Below are 20,969 nucleotides of genomic sequence, written 5' to 3' on the forward strand. Positions count from 1 at the left end.
ACTTAAAGCATTGAAATTGGGGGTAGGGGTTTTTGGGGGGTAATATGAGTTGGTGGTTATTGAGCATAGACTTCATAGATGACAACATTGCATTGTAGTGTCAAATGTTGGGCACACATGACTAACAGTTATATGAAGAGAATAAATGGGAGGAAATAAGAGAGGCTGGAGAGGCTGAAGCTTCTTTACCCATATGCTTCTCTGCGACCTTCCCTCAGCCAACACCCCCTGCCCCCCCCAGGCTGGGAACTGGAGACAGAGCTGAACGAGAAGCTGGCAGGAGGCAGAGCAGAAAGGACAGATGTGTGGAGTCAGAGGGAGACAGAGAGCGAAATGAAGATGCAGTCTAGGTTGAGAGTCAGGGATGCAGCAAGAGGACTCTGAGGGACCAGCTATACAGCCGGCTTAGGTACTGGTAACGTCTTCACCCCTGTGAGGACATCAACTAGGAGGCGAGGTTTTGGGTACGTGCTGCCTCCCCTTAAAGTTGAGCATTTAAATATGAATCTTAGAATAAGAGGTAGACCTGTTGGTCACACGAGTGAATCCCATGAAAGCCTCCAGAACCTGGTTGTGACCAGCCCTGGTGTGTGTCCCCAAGCAGCACCGTTCTTCTCCACATGGGCCCTTCATCTGTGAGTGGCAGCCAGGATGGCAGGCCACATCCCCACAGGCCCTGCATGCTTAGTGACATCCCAGCCTTAGCCTGCTGGGGCTCTGCACAAAGATCCCTGGAGACAGGGCATCCCACCTGCCTGGGCATCTCCTACTCCGTTGCACCCCTCTCTGAACCATGCTACCCAGAAGAACCACCCAGAAAAATCCATTCATTCCACTGCCTCAACAAAAGCAAATCTGGCCGAAGTTACCCTAGACGGGGAATTTCATACTTGTGCTTAGCAATGACCATCAAATGCCATGTTGCTGGCTCAATTCTGGACATAGCCTGGTTTATTTCCCTCTTGGACCTCCTTTCCTGTGCCCCACAGCCAGTCTTCTGTGGTCTGGCAAGAGCCCCCAAGGCTATGTGGGAGAAAATTGGGTCTTCTTGCTCCACCAGCAGAGAGACATGGCACCGTGCATGCTGATGGGGTTCCAATCCCCACATACTCTCTTTCCCTAAAAACAGATGCATTCATAGAGAATAGAAGGCCACCAAGGATGCTGAGTGGCCCCCAAATACCAGGGTTTAGTTCTTCTGTGTGGCTGGCTCACAAGGTTCTCAGATCCAGCAGCGACAAACAGGGAGGACACAGGAAGGAGATGAAGATGAGTGTCTGGGTTACAGTGACTTGAGATGGCGAGACACCTACATGGAGATATCAAGGAGGCCGCTGGCCACACATCCGAGTGCAGATGCCACTGGCATTGGCCTAGAGACATCCCATAAGCCTTAAATTCCATTCAGGTGCCGGTAGCCATTTGTTATGGTGGTGTTAGACTTAGGGCCTTGCCAGAGAAACACGTTAACATGGTTTCTCTGAAATTTCAACACAAACTCTGACCTCAAAGCCTGTGTTCTGCAGACCAGGGTCTATGTCTTTGATAGAAGTGTCTATCCTAAACACAGAGCTATGGGATAGAGTGCATTTGGCTTGATTTGTAACTTTTCTTTTTTCTTAAAAACAGAATCTTGTATAGCCCAGACTGGCCTCAAACTCAATGTGGCCAACTCTGAACTCCTGATCCTCCTGCATCCTCTTCCCAAATGCTGGTGTGTAGACCTCGGCCACCATGCCTGGTTTATGCAGGGCCATAGAGCAAGCCCAAAGCTTCATGCATGCTAGGCAAGCACTCTACTGACTGAACAACAGCCTCAACCTGCATGTCTCCAACCCTTAAGTGTCCTTCAGCCATTCTGACCTGAAACCCTCAGCCCACGGCTAGGAAGAAATGTATTCTTTCTCCCTGCAGAGGTCTCGTTATCCAGGATGACCCTGTGGGGCCTTCCCATCCAGAGGAACACCCCTCTCTCCCTGTCTCCCAGAATCTCTCTCTCCTCCTGATTCAGAGCATCCCTTCACAAAAGCCAGAAGCACCCTCTAAGTCAAGGCCGGGGTTGCTTCTCTGCCCCGTACTTGACTCCTCAGTCCGGAATGCCCCATGAGCAGCTACTCAGTCAGGGAGAAGGCAAAGGAAGCGCATTGGGTTGGTCACTTTCTTCACTGCTGGGTTGAAAGGCCTGACAGAAGCAACTCAAGGAAGGACAGATTTGTTTTGGCTCACAGTTTGGAGGTACAGTCCACGACAGGAAGAAAGACATGGTGACAGAGTTTGAGGTGCCTGGTCACATCGCATCTGCAGTCAGGGAGCAGAGAGCTGAGTGCTGGAGCTTGTCCACTTTCTCCTTTCTGTGCAGTCTGGAATCCCAGCCCACGGGATGGCGACGCGCACAGTTAGGAAGGGGCTTCCCCTCTCAGTCACCTCAGTCTAGACACTCCCTCCATCATGCTCAACACTCTAACTCCAAAGTGACTCTTGCTCCTGTCAATTTGACAGTCGGTAGCAGCTGCCACATACACCAATCCTAATTTTGCCATCAACTGCTCCGCCTGGCCTAGGCTCTGCATCTCCCCCGATGGGTCTGAGAATTCTTGAGGGGTTTTGAGGCTGACTTTGCATAAAGAGCAGTGCCTTGAAAGACAGTCACACCCTGTCCCTCAGTGCCCACCCCCCAGCGCCAACATGGAGCCTGCCATGCAGTGAGCAGGCAAAGCAGACAGATACAAATGCTGCGCTGGGAAATTTTATGTCAACTTGACACAATCTAGAGTCATCAGAGAGGAGAGAACGAGTTGAGAAAATGTCTCCTTAAGACTGAGCTACGGGCAAGCCTTTAAGACATTTTGTTTCTTTTGGGGGATGGAAGCTCCAGATAGGGTTTCCTCTGTGTAGCCCTGGCTGTCCTGAAGCTCATTCTGTAGACCAAGCTGGCTTTGAACTCACTGAGATCCAACTGTCTCTGCCTCCCAAGTGCTGGGATTAAAAGTGTGTGCCACCAATGGTATTTCCTTAATTATTGATTGATGGGAGAAAGCCCAGCCCATTGTGGGTGGTGCAACCCTAAACTGACAAGTCCTGGGTTCTATAGGAAAGTGGGCTGAGCAAGCCTTAAGGAACAAACCAGTGAGCAACACTCCTCCGTGGCCTCTGCGTCAGCTCCTGACTCTAGGTTCCTGTCCTATCTGACTTCCTGTCCTGACTTCCTTTGATGATGAACAGCGATGTGGACGTGTGAGCCAAGTAACCCTTTCCTCTCCAACTTGCTTTTGGTCATGGGGTTTCCTCACAGCAATAGTGACCCTAGGTAGCGCAAATGCCAAGGGCATGGAGACATAGCTCAGCAGTCACAAGGCCTTACTGCCCTTGTGGAGGATCAGAATTCAGCTACCAGCACCCACATCAGGCTGCTTACACCTGCCTATAACCCCAGGCTCCAGGAGATCTGATGCCCTCTCCTGGTCTCTGTAAGCTCTGCACACACATGTGCTTATATTCACACAGACTCACACAGACACATAAATAAAATTTGGGGTTTTGGTTTTGTTTCAGGTTGGTTTTTTTTGTTGTTGTTTGTTTGTTTTCTGTTTTGTTTTTCAAAACAAATTCTCACTACGTAGAGCAGGCCAGCCTGGTCCTCAAAGAGACCTGCCACCTCTGCCTCTAGAGTGCTGGGATTAAAGATCCACAGCTCAGCTAAAAAAAGGTGGGGGGGGGGATAAGCCAGGCAGAGGTGGCACACGCCTTTGATTGCAGCACTCAGGAGGCAGAGACAGGCAAATCTCTGTGAGTTTGAGGCCAGCTTGAAGTTTCAGGACAGGGTGGTTACTTAGGGAAACCCTGATTCAAAAAATAAAATAGGGGAGAAAGAAAAGAATTAATTCATCAATAAATACATATAGCTTTCTGTCTGTGTGGAGCAAGCAGACTTAAAGAGAAGTGGACAAGAAGGCAGAACCCAGAACAGAGGGACACAAGCAATGTTTGCAGTGGATTCTGCCAGTGCCTCAGACCCCATTGTCGTGCACGACCAAATATGAGAACCTCAGATTCAGGGCACAAGGCTGGCCTGTGACTTGAAGCCTTCTCTTTTGATGTCCAGATCATTCAGGCCTGGGGACTGACAAGGGTGGAGGGCAAAATAAATTGAGAGGGGCTTAAACTTGTGGAAGGAGGCCTGGATCAGCAAAGAACATGTAGTGATGTGCCTGTGGCCACACTAAAGCACACACGTGTGTGAGCAGTGGCCAGGGGTTGAAGGGTGAGGTTCAAGTGAGTGGTGGAAAGAAGTTAAAGCGATATCATAGTGCCTATGATTGCCAAATTTAGCCTGGAATATCCTGACCGTGACAGCATTGATTTTTACCTTGGGGGGTTTGTTTTACTTTACAGAACACTGTGATGAATTTTGGGGGGCTTTTGTGAGAAAACTCTCACCTCCAGCCTTATCTTTCTCCCAAGTCTGAAGTTTGTCCCAGGAGGGACTCTTAGCTTGGAGAGGACATAGGAATGAGGAAATGAATAGCAGTGTGTGAAGGGTGTGCAGCACGGCCTGGAAGAACAAAAGCAGGGAGTGGCAGAAGGGAGAGGGTCTCTCCACCATGTCCTTCCACTAGTCTCGGGGGGCACTCTGTAGGGATGGATGAGTGAGCTTGGTCAGCTCAGCTGGCGGTGGGGAGCTGGCAGCCAGAGGCCGTGTGCGTAATCACTGGCTTTTCTTCTCAATGACTCCATCCTTGTTTTCCTGTCTAGGCCCCCCTGGACGGCGTGGCAAGCCTGGACGAAGAGGCGACCCTGGTGAGTCAAGTTTTCTTAATTCCTAAACCTCCTAAGAGGTGCACCATGGACCCTGCACCCAGCTGGAGGTGTCAACCACCTATTTCCTGGTCCTGGATCATGTCTTCCTTATTAAAATGCCAGCTACTCCCTCTGGGTCACCATGTCTCATATCACTTTCTTGGCAGCCACAATCCCAAATTAGCCCCTCTATGTCCTCAGCTTCCCCCTGAATCTATCTCAATTCTTCAGCACCCACTCTGAAACAGTGCCCCTCTATGACAGCAGGCAGAAACCTTGCCAGCTCTCTACTATGGGACCTTCACAGGATGCAGGTCCCCTGTAGGTCTCAGCTCCCTCCCAGACCCTGCCCCTCCTCCCTTTGACAGAGCCAGAGGTTTTCAGCACCTTCCTCCATGAAAACCCCAGGCTCCCCTGCCCCAACAGCCACCTTTCCCCCTTTACCTTCATTGCATCCAAAATGAACATTCTCTGCAGAGCCCCTCAGATCTCTCCCTCTCCTCCCAAATCCTGACCACAGTTCCCTAGGAATCACCTACTCCTCACCTTCTCACATCTATGGTCATCATCTTGGCCAAAGTAGCTAATGGCAACATGGCTACAGCAAGACACGTCACTGTCTTTATCTTCCTTCCTTCTTCCTTTCACCCTTCTCTCTTTCTCTCCCTTTTCCTTCTTCCCTCTCTCCTTTCTTTCTTAGTCAGCATTCAGGAAAAAAATCAGAGAACCAGAAGATGGCTTCATTGGCACTTGCTGCTCTTAAAAAGAACCCAAGTTTGGTTATCCACACCTACATTGGGTGACTAACAACCACATCTCCAACTTCAGGGGAATCTAGTGCCCTCTCCTGGACTCTGTGGGTACTACGCTCATATGTACATACCTACACACACACTCATTTTTAAGTAAGTTTAAACGCTGATGTGCCCACATTCCCTTTGGTGTTCATTTGTACTTTCTAGAGAATACACAACATGTGTTATGGATGGATGTTAATCATCTCAGATCAACTGAATGAGCTTCAGGCAACTATGTACGCAGACAAACATTCAGAGCTGTGGGTAGGATCAGTGCAAAGTCTGTGCATCAGATGACACGTTTGCTGCCTAAGGATGTAGGATTCTATTTCTAAGTATGGTAGATTGATTATGGATAAGCGATTGGAATCCCTTCCCCCTGAGTGTCTGGTGCTGCTTCAAGAAGATACTTCCTGGTTATGTGTTCTCTGAGCTAATGATCCCATGAGCGTGCATTAACTGCTGAGAGGTGCAGAATTGCTTGCTCCTCCCTGCCTTTGTCTTCCTCGACCCTCACTGCTAACCCTGAGTGTTTCTGGCTCTCTCCAGCCAGTTCACACACACACACACACACACACACACATACACACAGCACACACACACACACACATACACACAGCACACACACACACACGGCACACCCATCACTGACCTCAACATCCAAGTCTCTGCAGTTGGGTACCACTCACCTCTTGAGTGTGTCTGCCCTTGGCCCTCGCTTCTGTCTCCATACAGCATCTCACTCCTGTGGCCCCAGCTGCCCCGGAACACTGATGGTGCCTCCCTCCCTCGGGCCCCAGAGAGTATACATTCCCCCTCAAACACATCACCCTGTCTCTTCCCCAGGCATCCCTGTCACTGGGAGACAACATCCAGCCACTCGCTTTTCTGCAGTATCCCTGATCCTTCCCCACACCAAGCTCCTCTCCGTCTCTTCATTTTATCTCACACCTCTGCTTCCTTCTCTGTCCTCATGGCCACAGCCTCCTGTAGCTCCTATAGCTCTCACCACCCACCCTGCCCCCCACATGCAGCCTCCTTCTGGCTGTCCAGGGCCTTGTCACCACTGTACCTTCAAGTCCTCCCCCTGGCCTAGACAAGCGTTTTTATACCTGAGCTCTTACGGTGTGTTCATTTCTCTTTATCCTCAAAAATCAGACTCAGGTGGCCCCTCTAAGAAAGCGTTCTGTAACCCTGTGCCTGTGGCTACCCCTACCTCCAGCATCTGACTTGTAAATACGTGGGCTAGTGTATGTGCAATCATGCCTTCAACAACACGAGGACCATGGGGCCAGAGGGGGCTCCCCAACAAAAGGACCCCAGGCTGGCTGGGCCCGACAGAAGCCAGCAGAGGTTCAATTGATGCTCCACTCCTCTCCTGGGAGCTGGGCCTGGGTTTCTTTTCCTTCTACAGAAGCCTTCCCGTAAGCTGCCAGAATTCACTGGGAGCCTGAGTGCCTGACTTCTGGAAGCTGAAGGGGTTTATGGTGAACTCAGGGAGCTAGTTCCCCTTTTTCTGCCTCGTGTGGCCCCCTGCAAGCCCTACCTGGTGCTCTCCTCTTCCGGTTCTTGCATCTTCCTACAAAGGTTTCCTTGTCTGTCACTGTCTACTCACTGACATCATTTCTGGAGGAGATGAGAAAGTCTGCCACCTTGTTCAGGACAAAATATAATGTGCCTCAGTTTACTCAGAAAAAAACATTACAGGGCTAGGGAGACGGCTCTGTCAGTAAAACACTCACAGCTCAAGTGTGAGGAACCAAACTTGATGCCCAGCACCCTTGTAAAATGCCATGGTGGCCTGCACTTGTGATTCCAGTGCTGAGGAGACAGGGACAAGCAGACAGGTCCCTGAGACTGGCTGGCCAGCTCTGCAGAATTGGTGACACACGCGCACACACGCGCGCACACACAGGCCAATGAAAAGACCCTGTTTCCAAAGCACTATGGATATTGACCAAGAAATGACACTTCAGTCTGACTCCAACATCCACAGGCACGTGTCCACATGTGCACCAGCACACATATGAATGCTTACACACCAAACCCAGATACAAATCTCAAATGACATCTCTCCAAAGAAGACGTGCAAATGGCCAGCAGCAGCTGGGTGTGGCAGGCATGTAATCCCAGCACTGGGAGATGGAAGCTGGATGATCCTAAACTCAAGGCCAGGCTGGGCCACATAGTGAGTTCTCGGCCAGCCTTTCTCAAAAGAAGAGGAGCGGGGAACAAAAGCAAAAATGTCCAACCCAGGACACGTTCTCCTCACTAATCATCAGGTGAATGCAAATCAGAACTGTGGGATGCATCACCTCGCCCCCTGGGACAGCTGTGGCCAAAGGACTGAAGACGGCAAGCGCTGGTGCAGATGTGCAGAAAGGAGTCTCTGCCCTCTCTTAGTGGAAGCACCTGCTGGGAATCAGTATGGAGTTTCCTCAAAGAGTTGTGTGACCCAGCTTTGGACATACAGAAGAAATGATGTCCCACTGTGGGGGAGGACCATCTGCACACCCCTGCACACCCTGCACACATTTCACAGCAGCTCAGAAACATAGACAGCCTAGGGTCTCTGCGCCCCTGTAGCTCTGTGCTGAGTCCTCCAGAGCCCTACATTTTACATGATCCCCAGAGGACTGCGAGATGAGAATTATAGTCTTACCCCCGTTTTGCAGAATAAGAAACGAGGCTGCAAAGGAAACTGTCTTGTCTAAGGCTGACCACTGAACAAGCTGACATTCCCCCCTCTGCAGCCCTCGTGTGAGCTTTTTCTCTCTGTCAGAGCCAACAAGAGTCACACAGAGCAGATATCCCTCTCTGATTGACTTTGGATGGACCTGGTGTTTATTTCTAGATACTTTCCCATACATGCGCTTCCTGGCATTGTCACCATCCGTTACGCAAAGCAGGCCTTTTCCTGTGCCCCTGGGAGAAAGGCTCTTTCAGAGTGCTGGGACAGGATCTGACTGGAACGTTATCCTCCCACAGAGAGCGCCTGCCATCCACGGGACCAGTTCATTAGTCTCTCCCAGTCAAAGCCTTTCCCTGGACAGCATCCTCCCTGCCCTCAGTGTCCACAGGTCCATCTGGTCCAAGTAGAATGGAGTTCTCACCTACTCCTGGCTAGTTTGCCACTGGAAAACCCAGCACAGAGTCTGGTATGGTTCCCTGGGCCAACCTCCCTCCCGCAGCAAGCCTTTGTGACGCTGAATTCCAGAGATGAGATTTGTACCTGATGTTCCCAAAAGGCTGGAAGCCCCTCTAGAGCGCCTTTTAAATAAGAGCATCTTCACTCTGTGGTCCAGTCGGTCTTGGGGCCATTGGCTCTTCAATGTGAAATGACACAATGGAAAAGTGACAGCTGTTCTTCTTTTTCCTGAGGACTATGAGCATATGTGTGCATGTGTACACATATGCATATGTCATGCACACACTTGTATGCATGTGAGAGAGAATGTGATCTAATTCCAACCTGTGCTCAGTTTCTCCTGTGCTGGAGTTATTCTGGTTGTTTCACACGGGTGTATGTACACACATGAGTGTATACTTGCACAAGCACATACACACACACGTGCATGCACATGTACACACACATACATACACCTTCAATCCTCCTCAACATTCAGAAAGGCAGACCTGGGTACTCGCCACATTCACAGACACAAACTCTCATCCTACTTCCCCTCCCCTGCATCAGCTCACACTGCCTCCGAGTTTACCTCACTGTTATTCCATCTACATAAAACTCCATTTAAAAACCCTTGGGTCACTCTCTTCCCTAGAGAGTCCTGAGAAACATAGCAGAAGGTCTTGAGCTCATGCAAGGAAGGATTTGGTTTCTAAGGGTGTAGATTCTGGCTGTGGGACCACACTAATACGGGAGCAAGGCAGAAAGCCTGTTCAACCTAGGAGAGCAGGTAACAGGCAGGTGAGGAGCAGTGTCTAAGACAGCAGTAACAGTTGTGGGGCTGGTAACAAGGACAGGGACTCGAGCACCCTCAAACCACAAGGACAGCCACCACCTCCACTGTGTGGACCAGGCCCTGCCAAGCCAGCAGACACACTCCATGGGAAGATCAAACTTACCTTTGGGAGACATTAGCGAAATGACTGACCTTGGGGGAGCCAAAAGCTCCGTATGGATAGGGTGGGCTCCTAGACCCACCGCCCACCTGTCAGCACCAAACAAAGCAGCTCACCCACCCAAGCAGTCAGTCCACTCTACCTCCCAAGGTGTGGGTGAACATGGCTCCCAGACTGGGAAGCCCTGGCAGGCCACAGGCACTCTGTAGACAGTCCTGGGACTCACCAAACCCCCTACTTCCTCAGGCCAAGTCATCTGGCTCTGACTTAATTGCTCCCACATTCCGGGGATTAGAACATGTGTTTGAAAGCTGTATGCCCAAGGGTCAGAGAGCAAAACACATTGGGGAGCCAGTTTCGGGGTATGGGGTGCCATGTGGTCCATTGGGGGACCTGAACCAGCCTCACTTTCTAAGCAAAGACCCCTGGATGACCTAAGTCATGTGGCCTCCCAAGCCATCTCTCTGGGGTTACCCACTGGCTACAGACCAGAGAATCTGCCTCCAGCGGCTGTACCAAGCCAGTAAACTCTATAACAAAGTGCAAAGAGTTTAACAGAGGTGCTGGCCCAACAGGCAGCTCCTGTCGCTCTTGCTCTTGCCTCTTTAGTGCCTGTTTATTAGTGTGTGTACCTGCGGGCCCTGAGCTGGGTGGGCGTCAGGGAACCTGTCAGATGTCAATCACTCCGGGAAAGGCAAACAGGAAAGCTGGCCTTAATTGGAGTGGGTCAGTTCCTCTAGTAACCTGAGGGGCATGAACAGGAAGATGGGCCCAGGGGCAGGCACACAGACAGGAACAGACAGGCGTGTTCATCTAGTCTCAAGACTGTGGTTAGTGAGTTTTTCCGTGTTTTTTTTTTTCTTCTCTGGAATACAGGAAGCAAGGCCAATCACGTCTGTGCTGTTCATGCTCTGCGAGGCCCAGTCTAGACAGGGAAAGCGCAGCTTCTTTTATCAGTGGTGAGAAGAGTAACGCATCTAGTGAAAACTCTTGACCAAATCTCCTACCTTCATGAACCATCTGTCACCCATAAAGTCCTGTCCCTCCTCTGTGCCAAGCCTCTCCAGACTCTCCCCTCTGCCTGATGCCACTGCTGGCTGCCAAGGGTGGCAGCAGTGCACCCCAGTGTCTGCCCCAGCCTTTCTTGCAGCCTTCATCGTGTTGAATCTTTAGTGCCCCCTACACTGCTCGTAGCATCAAGCCCTCCTCTCTCCATCACATGGAAACAGACCTTGTGCTTGGCCGGCCTTCCCTTCCCTGCTCCATTTCCCTCTCAGGAAGTCAGGGATTTGGAAGCATATTCCAAACTTTTCCGTCTCTGCTTCTCTCCATCCTGCCCCTGCTCTGCCCCCTGATTTATTTTGTCTTCCACCAGACCTAGTGGAACCCCCTTCCCGAGCAGGACAAGCCAGCATAGGCCCCCTACTTTTGGTTTGTTTATTTGTTTGTTATTTTGTTTTCTAAGTGTCTATGAAGGAACACTGTGATAGGCAGGGCTGTTCATTTGTCCTCACTGCTGGGTCCCCTTCCTGACCGAGGCTCCCAGCTCCCCACTGGCCATGCAGACCTACTCCTTATCCCTGTGACTGTTAAGGGCTGCCTCATCCTACTGGGTAGGGCCTGAGGTGTGACGGGAACGGAGGAGTTGCAGGTTTGGTGGAAGCATGCATTTGTGGGAGGTACATTGCTTTGGGGAGCTGAGAGACCATCTTCTAGGATGCCCTGCCCCTTAACTGACTCTAGCCTTCACACACAGGGGACCACCAATGCTGAGGTCCCCATGTAAAATGACTTTATATTTGCATATAACCTACACACACATCCTCACAGATACATTAAATCATCTCTCAGTGCCTGATACAGTGTGCATGAGATGCAAATTGCTGTTCTACTTATAATGTCATTAAATAATGGCAATGGCCTATTCAATGCAGAAACAATTTTGTTCAAGGATTGTGTGCTCGCGCGTGCGCATGCGTGTGTGCGTGCGTGCGTGCGTGCGTGCGTGTGTGTGTGTGTGTGTGTGTGTGTATATTCGGAGACCAGAGTCAGCATCAATTATCTTCTGTGGGCAAGCCTCATTGTAGCCACCATCATAATTTCTAGACTGTTCCTTCAATCTCCTCATGTACATCTAACCCCAGAACTGGGCTATGGTGATCTACCTCACCTCTACACGACCATAAATATCACATGCCTTCAACCCCACCCTTCCCTCTCTACCCAAAATGTTTTTCCTATTTATCTCTCTCCTCCCTGGTAAAACCCAAACACCTGCTCATTGGACAAACAAGATCTAATTCATATTTAGCTTTCCAGAGTGTAATGCAAATGAGCACCAACCAGCCTCATACAATGAACACACGAAGCCATGCATGTGGGAACCATCATTGCCCCCCACACGGCCACCCAGACCTCTCCCAGGATGAAAGTATCTCTTCTTGGTTCTGTGGCTGACCCTTGTCGGCAGGGCCATTGTGGGCAATATTGTGACCCTGCTGAAACCTAGAGCTGAAGAGGAAGGGCGTGGCCAGAGCAATGCTGACAGCGGCTCTTCTCTTGTGTCTTGCAGGTCCTCCCGTAAGTGTCGCGGACTTGGTGCTGTTCTCCTGAAAGATAAGACATTTATTTGGTTCTATGAAATTAACTCCCATTGAATCAGCTTTTAGTGAGGGAGGCATGCAGCTTAAAAACAAAGAAAAAGGCCAGGGCTATAACTCAGTTGGCAGACTGCTTGCCTGGAGTGTGCAAGCCCTGTGTTGGATCCCCAGTACCACATGAAACACTGTGTGGTGCCGGGCGGTGGTGGCACACACCTTTAATCCCAGCACTTGGGAGGCAGAGGCAGGCGGATCTCTGTGAGTTCAAGGCCAGCCTGGTCTACAAAGTGAGTTCCAGGAAAGTCGGGGCTGTTACACAGAGAAACCCTGTCTTTAAAGGAAAAAAGAAAAAAGTCCTGTGTGGTAATATACACCTACAATCCCAGCGTTTGGGAAGTGAAGGCAGGAAGATCGCTATCCTTGGCTACATAGGGAGGTTTAGGCTAGCTTGGGCTACATGAGAACCTGTCTCAGAAATAAACAAACATAAAAGGTTCCATCCCAGACAGAGGCTGAATTAGTTCTTAAATAGCAGAAAAATTCCCTGACCTTGCCTTACCCACTAGAACATTCTAAACCAGTCTCTTTTCATATGAACCTAGCAACTCCTCCCCCAAATCTTCAGTTCAATTTAAAATGTTAAATGCCGGCTCATATCTCCCAAGTGTTCTGTCGCTGCTGATATTGTGGTTCCAAGACCAAGTTGGGCTCGAACACCAGGTCCCAGAGTTCATCTTTCTTCTTAGCCAGCACATCTTGCTCTCAGCTGGGACTTTGTGAGCCTGGCTGGCTGATAGAGCGGTTGAGGCAGCACCGGAAGTAAAAATGTCACACATTTAAAGGGGGTGTAAAGGGGAGCTCTGAGTTTGCCTGGGTCAGAGGCTGCTTTAATGGCAGCAACTCCGTGGCCCTGGGAATCCCACTCTTTCTGCATTATGGATGTGTCTGCCTTTGATTCCTCTTAGCGGATTCTCAGGCCCAGATAAACTCCTATGCATCCATTCAAGCAGCACACTGACAGTCAGCCGGAGACAAAATTAACCTTCTAAAGGAATTCTTCTCAGCTGAGCCATTTTTCTTCTGACTTGTGCTTCCTGGGATCCATCCTCACCCTGCATCAGCACCCTTCACAATCTGGGTTCCTCTGTGTGTGTAGCATCAGTTTAAGCCAAAGAAAAGGCAGGCCAACAAAACTGTGTAGGCTTTTGGCCACAAGTGCACTTCCTGGTGGCGTCTCCCTGAGGCCCCTCAGAGGCAGCTTGTGCAAACTTGTAGAAATGCAAAACGCAGGGGCTAAGGCGTGGTTTGGTTCTGGCTCTGTTGTTAAAGTATTAAATGGGTTGAACAAACAGGAATTCTTTAGCTACCACTGCGGAGGGAGGCGGATGTCCACGTGTGGGACGCTGTCTCGGGTGTCAGTGGCCTTGAACAGACCTGAGCTGGGGCACAGAGAAACAGTCAGTAGCCATACCTGTCCCCATATCGCTAGCTTTCAGAGCTTTCTTATCTCAACCTGACCCAGTAGGAGCGAGGATGAACTGAGACCCTACTGCATCCCTCATGGAAGGGTCATTTCAGTCCCTCGTTTGGTCATAGTGATTGTGACACATTCTTCCAACCCTAAGCGACCACGTGTGCTCTGTCCTGTGCCAGGACTGACATGGAGGTGACACATAGGAGTACAGTGCCTTGATGGCTCTGAGGAAGGACCCTAGCCCCTCCCCCATGGCCTCTGATGGGAGAAGGTAGCTGTCCATCTGACCTACCAGAGCCCTGGCATCGCCCCCCTGAAACGACACACTATTGTTGGCAGCGTTAGTACTCTGCAAACCACCAGGGGGGTTATGGCCGGAAAGAGTTATAAGCATTACCATATGGTTTTCTGCCAAAACTCTGATTATTAATGGCTTATTAATTACCACAGGGGCAATCAGGACGAGATGGCTACCCGGTAATTGACATTTTTTTGTTGTTTTCTCTCTGCCTCCTCCTCTTAATCCGGCGCTCTCCTCCTGAACCTTGACTGAGCTGTCTCACTCCAGCTTCCTGCTGCACTCCTCAGCTGCTGGGCTGGTCCCTTCTATAGAAAGATCAGCGTGCACTCTGGGCAGACCCCAACCTCACAGCCTCCCCGAGATGCCTCCCAGGCGAAGCAAAGAGGCTTCCAAAACGCAGCTCTCCTTCCAGTCGAGTGTACCTGCTGAGCCTGGGGTCTGGCCCTGGCTGGCTTGGGCATACCCTCCTAGGAGACATAACTGGACCTTTTCCTGGTGGCAGGGACTCCCTGGGGTCTGACCACTCAGAATCAGGGAGCTGATTAGCTCTAGTTTGGCATTTATGGTATGAAAACGGGATTGACGTCCCTATCCAGAACAAATGAGTACCATGTCAATGACAAGGAGTTGAGGTACCTACCATGCTGCTGCCATCAGGGCCTTAAGGAAGATGACAGTAGCTTCCAGAAGGACTGATGCCCTGGAAGACACAGGGACCAAGTCAGGTGTGGTGATACATGGCTGAGGCAGGAGGATTCACATGAGTTTGAGGCCAGCCTGATCTACATAGTAAGATTTCGCTTCATCAAAAAAGGAGTGGGGAGAGGATATTGGTGAGGCCTATAGAACAGGGCTCAGGGTGTCTGTCAGAGGTAAGAGTTTATTCTCTGCCTTCAGGTAGAAGGATCCAAGGAGGGTAATGCCAGCTGGTTCAGAAATCCTTCTAGAGTCAGAGCTGGCTAGCAATGGCAATGTGGTCCCCAGCCCTGCAGGGCACACCTCCCAGAAGGCTGAGGAAAGCGGCCCATCCTTGAGTATCAGGGAGACCTGGGCTTGATTCTAAACCTACAGCTCCATAGATTGCTGAAGGTGCACACCCTCTCTGAGCCTCTGTTTCCTCTGGGAATGAAACCGTTAAGGCCTCAAACACAGTGTGAGATGAAATGTGACCAAGAAGTGACAATTCTGCACCAAGGACAAAACGAGTCATATAGAGCTCTCTAGGATGTGATAATCTTGTGCCCAAAGCAACACTATGCTAGGTTCAGGCCCCTTTGGAGTCTCCGAAAGGGTGGCTGCGGCAGCTTCCCCAGCGGGCATCTGACCTCTCAGACTAGAGCTCTGCCTGAAACGTGACATCCACAGAGCACACAGGGGTCAGATCCTGCCAGGTCCCAGAACCTCTTTCTCACTAGGAAGGAGTCGAGCCCCTACTCTGACTCCTGCATGCAGCAGCAGGGATCTTGAGGAACCACAGGCTTTTACAGGGTTGTGTCCCCAGTTAAATTCTTACTGGCTTGGAAGGACTAGAATCCTTCTAGCAAGAACCTCTAAGTCCTAGCAGACTTGGAAAACATACCCACCCTTCTTGAGGTTTCTCTTTAGGATACAGATTCTCTTCTGTGAGGCACATTGCATCCCACCATGTCCACTGTCAACTGAAAAATATCATATATTTTTTAAAAAATAGTACCTGGTCCCTCCCACTTCCCAACCATCCTGGCTAAGAACAACATGCTGCAGAGCCTTGCTGTCCCCTCCCACACCCGTACACCCCTGCCCAGTCATGACCTCAGAGCAGATACGGAGCTGCAGCCCCCTGCCACAGCCAGCTGCATGCGAGAGTATCTTAACACACTACCCTGGAAGAACCAGATCCCAAACTCCAAGCCCCGTTCCCAACCAGATCCCAAACTCCAAGCCCCATTCCCAGCGATGCTTTGCTTTGATGCCATTGCAAAAATCCCAAAGCATACTCTCGAAAGTTGAGCCTCTCTGCATGTGCAAGGCCCAAAGGAGAGTGGGAAGTCGCCACTGTGTACTGTGAACATACACTGGCCCAGGAGCCTTCTCCCCTGGCTGAGAACATCAGAGCCATTGGCTGGTGATGGCTGCCAGGGCGTCTGCCCCTACAAAGGCCTCTTCACTCTGCACCAACCCTGCTTTCTTCCCAGGTCTGGGGGAGGGAGGGAATGGCAGGAAGCCAAGTGTGGGGTTAAGCAGTGGGTTTGAATCCATCTCTGCTGCCACTGGCTAGCCGAGAAGCCTGTAGTAGGAGATCCCACCCCTAAAACTGCCTGAACCTCGGACTCCTTCCTGTCAATAGAGATCGTCCCCTTTCCTCAAGAAGCTGGGTTTCTGGCGAATGGAGATTCACAAGGAGCACTCATGACATGTGGGTCACAGCAAACCAATATCGTCTAATGGGCCATCAAAGGCACCGTGGGAATTAAATATGAAATGTAGCGTATGACAGATACCTGGCTCAAAGCCTGGCCCACAGAGGGGATCTGTGAGTTCTGGGATGGGGGCAGGAGTAAAGATTCGTGTGCCAGGAACTCAGGGGTCCCTATGTCCTGATGCAGGTAGTTCTCTGAGGAGGTCAGTGAAGGCCCAGCAGGCCACTTGTCCCCACTTCTTGTTAGCAGGCCTGAAGCTACCACACTGAGTTCATGCAACCGCTCCTCAGGTCACCCAGGCAAGCTGGGTCCAGTGAGCTATGAGGGGGCCCAAAAAGTCCTTTAGAGAGCTGACATCACAGCCCATGATCACTCTTTGCCAGCTGGTATATGGACCCCCGTTTCAACGTTTTACTACCTGAGCTGGCCCACTGCTGAACTTGGGGCATTCCTGTCACCAATGCTGGGTGCACACCTGCTCACCAAGCTGTGTGACCTAAAGCACTTGGTTCTGGTCCTAGATCTGGCCCTTCCACATGGGTTGTTTCTTGAGACCTATGTGGGGAGGGTGTACCCACTGCCAGAGAAGAAGCAGTCTCAGCGAAGGAGAAGCTAGACGTTGGGGTTCAGTTCCTTCTCGCGGCCTATGGAAAGCAGCAGTGCTTCAGCCAGGCCGGCAGCCCATGCTCAGTGATCAGTGGCTCCCATGGGGTCAGCACGACTGCCCCGTGTTATATGTCGTACATATGCTGGAATAGAGCATTATACCACACCAGCTCGATCATGACGATGAACAATTACAAATTTAGATAATTTGGATGTGTTGCTAGGGGATTGAACCCAGGGCTTCATGCATAATAGGCAACTTCTATACCACTGAGCCATAGCCTCACCCCAATATAGAGCTCATGTATGCACACATGCTAACACGGGTTCACTTGCCCAGCATGAACATGTAGAGACCGGAGACGGATTTCCGTTGTCTTCCCCATCAGTCTTACCCACCCCCACCCCCAAAGAAAACTTTTTTTTTTTTTAATAAGGTCTCTCAATGAACCCAGAGCTCGCCTTTTTGGCTGGATTGTCTGGCCAGGAAGCTCCAGGGATCTCCTTGTCTCTTCCCCCACCCTCCAGGCGTCCAGGGCTGGCGTTATCAATGCATGCCACCATGTCCGACTTTCACCTGGGCGTTGGGGATCCAAACCCAGGTCTTTTTGCAGGATGAGTCTGGAGTTCAGTTGGTCATGTGCTCCCCTATCACCCATAAAGCTCTGGGTTCAATGCCTCACACCCCGTAAAACCTGGAGTGTTGCAATGCACCTATAATCCCACATTTGGGAAAGTGGAGGCAGGAGGATCAGTGGTTCAAAGTTGTCTTTAGCTACATATTGAAGTTGAGGTCAGTCTGAGCTACATGAAACCCTGACTCAAAAATAAATAAACATGCCAGGCGGTGGTGGCACATGCCTTTAATCCCAGCACTCGGGAGGCAGAGACAGGCAGATCTCTGTGAGTTCGAGGCCAGTCTGGTCTACAAGAGCTAGTTCCAGGACAGGCTCCAAAGCTACAGAGAAACCCTGTCTTGAAAAACCAAAAAACATAAAATAAAATAAATAAACATGGTCTAAAGAGATGGTCCAGCAGTTAAAAACACTTGTTCTCAGCAAGAACCCAGGTTTGGTGCCCAGCACCCATGGTGACTCACAACCATGCAACACCAGTTCCAAGAGATCCAATGCCCTCTTCTGACCCCCACAGGCATCATACATACATACATACATACATACCATACATATATACATACATACATACCATACATACATACATACATACCATACATACAGGCAAACAAAACACTCATACATACATACATACATACATACATACATCATACATACATACATACATACCATACATACATACAGGCAAACAAAACACTCATGCACATAAAAAAAGCAAACCTAAAAAGCAATTTAAATACATAAATATTTTTTAGAATGGGAAAGAAGGGCCAGCGAGATGCTCAGGGCTATAGGCACTTGCCGTGCAAACCTGACAGCCAGAGTTCAGTTCCCAGAATCCACGCAAAAGCTGGAATGAGAAAGCAATTCCACAAAGCTTTCCCCGGACCTCCACATACACACTGTGGTGTGCGTGCCTACACACATACACACCAACAAGTAAATAAATACAATAATGATGATGCAATAAAAATATTTAATGAAGAAAAATGAGGAAATCTGCTCAGCGAACTCCTAGGCATTTGGCTAGAAACCCAATGTTGAGACTGGTCAGTTTTCGGATGTTTTGCTGCCAAATTTTAGTGTTGGTATTTTTTTGTTTGAGGGCATCTTAGAGACCCTGTTCATTTTGTTGACAAACTTCAGGAGCAGGGAGAATTTTCTTCTTCCCATTGACTCTCAGGGGGAGGAAAGAACAAGAAAAAGATGGAGTTGTGGTGGAGGCCCTGTGTGGTGCCCGCCCCACCCCCCAGCTGAAACCAGGTCCATATGCACCGCCAGTAGGAGTGGCTGAGGGCCCGGGGCAGCAGGGGCCACCCACATCTGTGAGGCAGGTTATAGACTCAAGGGGGTCAGAGCTGACAGGGCTCCCGGGGTCACTGTCTTCATGCCCTTCCTGAACAGAGGCTGTCTGTCCCTCGCGCCCCCAAGGGCTTGTTAACAGAACCTTATGGTTGCAATAAATGCATGTCATGTCTGTTGTGAAACATTTGGGAAATAGAGAAAGGCACCAAAAAAAAAAAAAAAAAAAAGGAAAAAAAAAAAGGAAAAGCAATCATCCTTCCTCCTACCACCCACAGACAATAAATCTCACTATTTTCATGTTGTTCTAGCGTTTTTTTATACGCAACTTTGTTCCCATACTTCCACTATAAAATAAGGCTGTAGGGACATGCTTCGTTCTGTCACTGGATATATCAAGAGACACTCCCACATCATTAAAAACTCTTCCAGTATGTAATGGTTACAAAGTATCTGATCACATGTATAATTTTATTTAGTCAATCTCCGAGTTCTATTATTAATATGGATAATTTTTCATCCTTACACTCAACATCCTGGGAGTAAGTGAAGGCTTATTTCTGTGATTATCTCCATAGAATGAATGCCTAGAAGTCGAATTGTTGCACCAAAGGATTTGCACATGTTTAAGGCTTTTGATGTGCGTTGCCAAATTGCCCTCTGGGAGGCTGCACTCATTTACATTCCCACCAACGGCGCACAAATGTCACATGTTTCTCCAAACTCTGGCCAACTGTGGGTATTATCATACTTTTAATTTATTTCAATATGATAAGTTTTTAAATATATGCCTATATGTATGTGTCTTGTTTTAATTTAGAGTGTATTTTCATGAGACATAGTCTTAAAAAGAGGTAGCCTGTTTGTTAAAGTTTGTGTTGTGCTGTCACCTAGTGGTTAAGACTAGAATTGCAGGTATAGAGTTTAAAAATGAAAGGAGCAGCCAGGGACAAGCAGTCTTTATTGATCAACAACGGGGAGTTCTGAGCACCAGGCATTGTGAATTATCAATGGTGGCTGCAGAGGAACTCCAGTCATGGCATTCCAGCCTTTGGGGATTTAATCAGCATTCATATGTTAAAGTCTTTTTGGCATCTCATTAGTAGAAGACTTGATATCAGGCCTTGTGCTACACAGAGGGAAGGCGCAAAGGCAAATCAGACCCAGTTACAGTCTTTAGACAGCTGGGATCGGAGAGAAGGATCATCAGGATACAATGGAGTCATCCTGAAATTGTTTCTCACATCTTTTTTTTTCCTCTCTAAGATATGCATAGCTTCTAAGGTGAAAATGACTTGTCTGTCACACAGTCTATCCTGCCTCCACCTCTTCACCCTTTGAACAGAAGACACAAGACTGTGCCTTCTATTTGCTATAAGCAAATCTTGATTTTTCTTCTTTAGAGTTTTCACGTTCTTCACTCTCGGTGTTGAACTTTCATGGCTTCCTGGCTTCCCGCTTACCTTCTGGAGGCAATGTGAACAGTCCTGAAAACAGTGGAATGTACCAGAAAAAGAATAAAGGAGGGTGTGGTGAGGGTGCTGGGAGGAGATAACAGAAGTAGTTGTGTGATTTGGATCAGTTAATCCAGAAGGGCAGAATGTCATTTGGGCTGAGACTTCAATGACAAGTCGCAGAGCTCTGTGAACACTCTCAGCAGAGGAAGCAGAGAAGGGGACGTGACGGGTCATGGCGTTTAGAGCCAGCTTCATGAAGCTCCACCTGAGGCCAGGATGGGAGGAATAAGTGGCAGAGAGGGGGTGGGAGAGGAAGAAGTGCCCAGAGGATGGAGAGATGGCTCAGTAGTTAATGGCTGCTCTTGAAAAGGAGGTTCCATCCCCAACATCCTTATCAGGGGGCTCACAACCCCCTACAACTCCAGTTTCAAGGCATCTGATGTCTTCTTCCACAGGCTCATAACATGGGACCACCTAAACGCATGCAGGCACGTGTACATATACTCAGATAAAAAAGC

General features: G+C 49.5%; 1 protein-coding gene across 1 annotated transcript in view; it reads left to right on the forward strand.

Annotated features, from left to right (window-relative positions):
• Positions 1-20,969, forward strand: part of Col23a1 (collagen type XXIII alpha 1 chain) — a 289,084-nt gene that overhangs the window by 225,313 nt on the left and 42,802 nt on the right. The window contains exons 3-5 of the mRNA XM_057775017.1: positions 4,753-4,797; positions 12,250-12,257; positions 14,202-14,228. Of these exons, the coding sequence (XP_057631000.1) occupies positions 4,753-4,797; positions 12,250-12,257; positions 14,202-14,228 (80 nt within the window). The remainder of the gene's footprint in view (positions 1-4,752; positions 4,798-12,249; positions 12,258-14,201; positions 14,229-20,969) is intronic.

Source organism: Chionomys nivalis, chromosome 7 (assembly GCF_950005125.1).
Source record: "Chionomys nivalis chromosome 7, mChiNiv1.1, whole genome shotgun sequence".
In the NCBI taxonomy this organism is placed as follows: Eukaryota; Metazoa; Chordata; class Mammalia; order Rodentia; family Cricetidae; genus Chionomys; species Chionomys nivalis.